General features: G+C 39.3%; 1 protein-coding gene across 10 annotated transcripts in view; it reads left to right on the top strand.

The window, feature by feature from the left end:
* LOC122560280 (casein kinase II subunit alpha) overlaps positions 1 to 7,246 on the top strand; it is an 85,456-nt gene that overhangs the window by 26,613 nt on the left and 51,597 nt on the right. For 7 of the 10 annotated variants that reach the window (XM_043710830.1, XM_043710829.1, XM_043710827.1 and 4 more), the window contains one exon: positions 582 to 808. The exons of 1 other annotated variant lie outside the window; for it this stretch is intronic. In XM_043710830.1, the coding sequence (XP_043566765.1) occupies positions 708 to 808 (101 nt within the window). In that variant the 5' untranslated portion in view covers positions 582 to 707. The remainder of the gene's footprint in view (positions 1 to 581; positions 809 to 7,246) is intronic. 2 more of the 10 variants (XM_043710825.1, XM_043710826.1) reach the window with 1 other exon arrangement.

The following is a 7,246-nucleotide window of genomic DNA, read 5'->3' on the forward strand; positions in this document are numbered from 1 at the left end:
TTGCTTGTGGGCTGCTGTTGCAATCATTTTATATTGCCCTTGATTAGCCTAATGTAGTATGAGATTTCTTTTATAAGACCATGTCTTAAAGCTGTTACATCTTGTTTTCTCCTATAATTTAATTGGAATATGGGAAGCTAAATTGAGTCTAATACTGTCACCTCTGAGGAATTTGCACTTCTATGAAAAACCTAGTTGATGGTTTTGAGCACAACAAATATAGTTTTAAAACAGTCAAAGTTTTTATAATAATGTTTAGCTGCATTGAAAATCTGAATCATTATAAAGGTTCAGAAGATTAGGAATTTTTTCAGTGCAGAATTGCACAAGTGACTTCATAAAATGCAATTGTCTGTAAATCCAGTTTTGTGGGTCACTATAATAAATTATTCCTGTTGAATGATTTTATTTTTAACCTCTGTTACATTGATTTGAAACTTTAAATGCTTTAGCTCGTGGTTTTAGTGTCTTTTGGATTTGTATTAGGCATGCAGATAATAAGCATGGATCAGTTGACTTTTTTGGGGCAAACGTTTTGGTTTTGTCAAAATAGTTATCATGTTTGTGCTTTTTTTTAAAAGACAGAGTGAACCACAAGAGACCCTCCCCACTTTGCTGATTGTCAGAACTCAAGATATTTACCTGCCCCCTGGCTGCTGAACCACTCAACATCTGCTTCTGAGCTCGCCTCTGGCCTCACATTAGACATGGCAGGACCTGTGCCAAGCAGGGCCAGAGTTTACACTGATGTAAACACACACAAACCAAGAGAATACTGGGATTATGAATCTCATGTTGTGGAATGGGGGTAAGTTCATTTTAAATCAAATAGTTTTGTTTGAAGAAATATACTTGTGTTTATGATGATTGTGCATTCCAAAATGCTTTACAATTAGTACATTAATATTGGGTAGCTAGTGTTATTTTACAGACAAATATCTAGTCACTTGGTGCACAATACACATGTGAGCTCAGTTACCAGATAGTCTGTATTGTTGTAGGTTAAGTGTAGGAAGGAAATTATTAAAGTGGCAATGTTCAGAAAAGATTTGCCAGGATATTGTTGGGGATGGAGGGTTTGAGTTATAAAATAGACTGAATAGGCTGGGACCTTATTCGCTGAAGTGTAGGAGATTGAGGGGTTACCTTACAGAGGTTTATAAAATCATGAGGAGCATAGATAAAGTGAATAGCAAAGATCTTCCCCTAAGTTAGGGTAGTTCAAAATTAGGGGTCATATTTTTAAGGTGAGAGGAGAATGATTTTAAAAGGATAAGGGGCAACTTTTTAACATAGTGGTTAGTATGTAGAATGAACTGCCAGATGAAGTGGTGAATGCAGGTCAGTTACAACGTTTAAAAGACATTTGCACGAATACATGAATAGGAAAGGTTTGGAGAGATGAGGGCCAAATGCAGGCAAGTAGGACTTAGTTTAGTTTGGGAACATGGTCGGCATGGACTAATTGGATCAACAGGCCTGCTTCCAAGCTATATGACTGTATGACTCTTAACTAAACTAACATTGGCCAAATTGCTTGATAAGCTCTCTGAGTGCTGTAGGATGTTTTTGCTCTAGTTAGTTGCTTACTGCCTAACTCCAAAGCCTATCCACTATTTATGCTTATAAAAATATTTTCTCAGTACATCAAACATGGAGCCACAGTGGCCATGATAGATTAGATTAGATTAGATTAGATTACTTACAGTGTGGAAACAGGCCCTTCGGCCCAACAAGTCCACACCGACCCGCCGAAGCGTAACCCACCCAGACCCATTCTCCTACATTTACCCCTTCACCTAACACTACGGGCAATTTAGCATGGCCAATTCACCTAACCCCTGCACATTTTTTTTGGATTGTGGGAGGAAACCGGAGCACCCGGAGGAAACCCACGCAGACACGGGGAGAATGTGCAAACTCCACACAGAGAGTCGCCTGAGGCGGGAATTGAACCCGGGTCTCTGGCGCTGTGAAGCAGCAGTGCTAACCACTGTGCTACCGTGCCGCCCAATAGATGATTTGTACAAGAAAAGTCATGCTTTAGAGAAAACCCTGTTCATGAGAAGAAGCCTGAGAGAAGTCAAGAAAAAGAAGTGGAACCGTTCTAAGATGTCATTGGAACAGAGAAAGGATTGTACTGCTCAAAAGAAGACCGGCTTCCTCAGAGCAAGACATTATTTCAACGAGCTACATCACACTGCAGCACCCAAGAACTGCAGAAAGAAGAAGGAAAATATCTGTTATAGCGTTTCAAGAAAAACAAATACCCAATAGACACAGTCCACTGATTACTTAGAAACAAACCCAACAAGCAGACACAGCGCAACCAAAAACTATGGCCACATTACCTTACATCAAAGATGTATCAGAAATGACATCCAGGCTGCTCAGACCCCTTGGCAGCATGGTAACCCACAAATCTACCAACACACTTAAACAGCAACTAATGAACCTAAAGGATCGATTAGATATTACCAGCAAAACTAACATTATTTACAAGATACAACTAACATTATTTGCAAGAACTGTTTTTAAAAAAAAAATCACTGTTGGACAAAGAAGCAGAAAACTTGCCTCCAAGATACACTAACACCAACTAGCCATCAAAAGAGACAACCCAGTATCACTAGTTTCCATGCATACAGACAAAGTAGGATATCACTTTGAATGGGACAACACACACACCCTAGGACAGGTGAAACAAAGACATGAACAAGAATTCGTACAGGCACGCCATTCTAACCAGCACTCCATCAATTAACACATTGATTTAGATCCTATCTACCTTCCCTTTTTTAAAAAAAAAGAACCGGAAATGACATCACCCACCTTAAGAAACCAAGACCTATAAATAGAGAGATGGGACATACCACCAGTGCTTCACTGGAGACTCTCACTGTTGATGTTACCTGGTCAGGGTGATGAAGCATCTGAAAACAAACCTTCCAGCTCAGTGAGCTAACTTGCACACTTCAACCTGAACTACAAATCTTCTCAAAAATCACTAATAAGAACTGAATGGCTAAAGGCAACTAATCACCTTTTGCCATTGTTCACAAAAGAAATAAATATGATTCGTATAAACTGTCGAACAAATTTGAAGAAACACTGGAAAAAAAAGATACAAATCAAGAGCATAGTTCTCTTGTCCCTGGATAAGTATGAGCTGAAAATGTGTTGTTGGAAAAGCGCAGCAGGTCAGGCAGCATCCAAGGAACAGGAGAATCAACGTTTCGGGCATAAGCCCTTCTTCAGGAATCATAAGCCCTGAAGAAGGACTTATGCCCGAAACGTTGATTCTCCTGTTCCTTGGATGCTGCCTGACCTGCGCTGTTGTGGCAACACATTTTCAGCTCTGATCTCCAGCATCTGCAGCCCTCACTTTCTCCCCTGGATAAGTATGACTCCAGTGGCATTCTAGAAGCACTACACTCTTCAGGTACTATTTTGAAGGCACTGCATTCATCTCTTTAATCACTTCTCTGCCTCCTTCATAATCATGCTGTGATTCTAGTGATTAGAAGATACAATGCAGCAACTCACCAAGGCTACTTTGACAATGCATTCTAAACATGTGGTCACTACACCTGCAAGAGCCAGCACAGCAATCTCATGGAAACACTATTGTTTATTGATTCTCCACCAAGTATTTTGTTAACCTTAGAAATGTTTGCAATTTCCTGAACATGATTGGATCCAAATGCCTGGCACTTCTTCCTTAAAAACACCATGGATGCACCTTCACTATACCCATTGTAGTAGTGCAACACTACCTCCTTGAGGGCAATTAGAGTTAGATGATAAATAATAGCATTGCCAGTGAGCACATTATCTTATACAATCAAACTTCAACAGGCTGCTGAACATTTTATTTATAACACTGCATTTGGATGTAAGGTAGTGCTGCCCTAAACTTGGTGCTCAAGTCCTGTAGTTTGGCTTGTTTTGCAGCCCCTATGAAAGACTAATAATCTGAAAAGAAAATAATTCACAGACAACTCCAAAAGAAATTGATAGACAAGTTTTCACTTATTAAAATTTATTCTGCAACAGTCAAACCCAAAATCAACATACATTTTGGCAGGCATCACCATGCAAATGGTCTTTCACCCAAGATGATGAATTTTGCTTGATAAGTGGTCAACAAAACCAGGAGGCGGATTGGAGCATGGATATCTTGCTATTTCACAAAGTTGCAAACACACAATTCCTGGCATAAATGTGGCACCATGTTCGCTCTTAGTCCTTCCAACTTCAGCACATGTGATTTCTCACTTTTTCTGCTCAACCTGTTTGGCCCCTTTGAGTTGCTTTCATTGGCAAAATTATCCAAAACAAGATCCCCAGCTCTGGTTAACACTGACGAGGTGTCTGTCTACAAACTGTTTTATTTAGGTCACACCAGTCCTGATGGCATAGCTTTCCAGAATTCCCTTTCCAACCAACCAATAACATCTGTTTCACAGCCTGATCCTCAACTCTCCAGCTTTTTAGCATGCCATTCACACCCTTTTTAGATTTTAGGTCTCGTATGATTCTTCCCCAACAGTTGCTGGGGTATTTTCTAACTGACTTTGACAGGTTTTGTTTGCTCCTGAATAAATACATCAAGCGTTCTGTAACTGCCTTGCTACCATGTAATAAGTGGAAACATGTCTCCCTTCCACCCGGCTTCCCCCGCCCAGAAACAAACACCAACAAGAAGAAATTGCTTTTATGAACAGGTAAAAAGTGTTGGAGACACTTAACCAGCCTGCCAGCATCTGAGTCAACAATTTGAGTCCAATGACTCTTCTTTGGAAATTATAAAACAGTCAATTGTCTCAAAATGTTAACTCTGTGTCTTTCCACAGATGCTGCCAGATCTGTTTAATTTCGCCAGCACTTTTAAAAAAATTTAAAATCTGCAGTATTTGCTTTAAGTAGCCCGTATTTACATTTTAAAGTTTTTTGTAGCTCGTCTTAACTTCTCATGATTTGTCATAAAATGAAATTCAGTTATCCATTTCTAGAATTGTTTTAGAGTCATTTTGGATTGCAGGGGCTATTTCTCAAGTACAAACCTTTGCAAAGCAGAGTTTGAAATACTTGAATCCACCTTTTTATCTCAATCATGCAAGTACGAACAGCAAGACAGTTAACACGTGCAATAATCGTAGTTTATATTTAAGATTCTAATGCTGGTAATTTCTGTCTCTTGTGGGGGAGAGCTTTTAGTTTTAAGGTAACTGACAGATGAAGATTAATGTGAATAAATGTGGTGTTATCCCCTTTGGTAGCAAAACCAGGAGGCGGATTGGCTGTCCTTGTACACTAATTGCTGAAAGTAAGCATGCAGGTGTAGCAAGTGGTGAAGATGACAAATGGTATTTTGCCCTTTTATATGGCATGAGGACTTGAATATAGGAGCATGGATATCTTGCTGCAGTTTTACAGTACCTTTTTGAGACCACACCTGGATATTGTGTGTAGTTTTGTGGTCTCCTTATCTGAGGCAGGATGTTCTTGCTTGAGGAAGTGCAACAAAGGTTTACAGATTGTTTCTTGAGATGACAGAACTAACATGAAAATAGACTGGATTGGTTAGGACCTGGAGTGTTATGAATAATTTTGGCCCCTTTACTTGAGGAGGCATGTATTTGTATTGGAGACAGTCAGGAAGAGGTTCACTCGATTGATTCCAGAGCTGAGGTGTTTGTCTTGAGAGAATGAACAATTTAGGTCTCTACTCTTTGGAGTTTAGAAGAAATGAGAGAAGATCTGATTGAGGTATATAAGATGCTAAAGGGGGTTGACAGAGTAGATGTAAAAAGGTTGCTTCCTTGTGGGGCAATCTAAAACAAGATGTCATTGCTTTAGGATAACAGGTAGCAGAGATGAAGAGAAATTGCTTCTCTCAGAGGATTGTGAATCTTTGGAATTCACGACCCCAGAGCTGGGACATTGAGTAAATTTAACAGGAGATAATATTTTTAATTAACAGTTAAATGGTTATAAAGAACAGACATGAAAGTGGAGTTGAGGTTGAGATGAGATCAGTCACGATTGTATCAAATGGTGGACCAGGCTCGAGGGACTGAATTGCTTCTGTTCCACATTCTTATGTTCTTGTATTCAATGAAGTTAGAAAAAGAGGGTTCTCATAGAATCCTATAGAATCCTAACAAGACTTGACAAGGCAAACACAGGAAGGATGCTCCAATGACTAGTGGTTATAGTCTAAAGGTGCAGGAAAGGCCATTTAGAACTGAGATGAGAAAGATCTTCACTCTGTGGTGAGCCTGTGGAACACAGGAAATGGTTGAGGCCAAAACTTTGAATGTTTTCAAGGCGATAAATATGGTTCCTCAGACCAAAAGTATCAAAGGGTATGAGATGAAAGCTAGAAGAGGGCACTGACTAGAGTTTATCAGCCATGATCATATTAAATGCTGAAGCAGGCTTGAAGGGCAGAATGGCTTACCCCGTTTCCAATTTGTGTTGCTATGTTTCCACAGGTGTTGAAACATGTGCTTCACAATGTGTGCATTTGATGTGTTTAAGTACTTCAGAAACTTGCCCATTTACTTTGAGAGCTGTCAAAAAGTAAATGCAGTTCATGGAGCAGCCTTATTCCATGCTTGTTTTTATTTGTGGGAATTTGATATTGTCCAAACTGTTAAAGTAAGTTGGAATGTTAATTTAATTGGATAAGGGAAATTTCTTTATCCAAATGTTATCTGACTACAGTTTCTATTTTTCCTTTCAATCGTTTTTGTAATTTAGATCAGATTTTTGCAAAAGGGTTTAGCTATACATAATCAAAATTAAAATCTCTTCTCTTGCCCTGCCAACCAAGTTTTATCCTCTCTCTTAGACGCATTGTTTAATTTCTTATTCATACCTTGGTTTGGCTTATTTTAGTGAGTTGAATGCTGTTTTAGCCTTGCCAAACAGGTCTGCAGATGTTGGGATGTACATGTTAACAGTATAGGCGAAAGTGAGGACTGCAGATGCTGGGGATCAGTCTAGATTTGAGTGGTGCTGGAAAATCGCAGCATCCGAGGAGCAGGAAAGTCATCGTTTCAGGCAAAAGCCCTTCATAAGCGATATATAATCTATAACTAATATAGATTAACCACTAAGGCCTGTTGTGGAAAATTGTGATGTCTCTACCATTGGGCTGGGTTTAAGTGCCACTTACCGTGGACGTATCAGAGCAGGTGCTAATAGGTTGATGAAAAATAATTTTTAGGCTAACTAC

Source organism: Chiloscyllium plagiosum, chromosome 20, assembly GCF_004010195.1.
Source record: "Chiloscyllium plagiosum isolate BGI_BamShark_2017 chromosome 20, ASM401019v2, whole genome shotgun sequence".
In the NCBI taxonomy this organism is placed as follows: Eukaryota; Metazoa; Chordata; class Chondrichthyes; order Orectolobiformes; family Hemiscylliidae; genus Chiloscyllium; species Chiloscyllium plagiosum.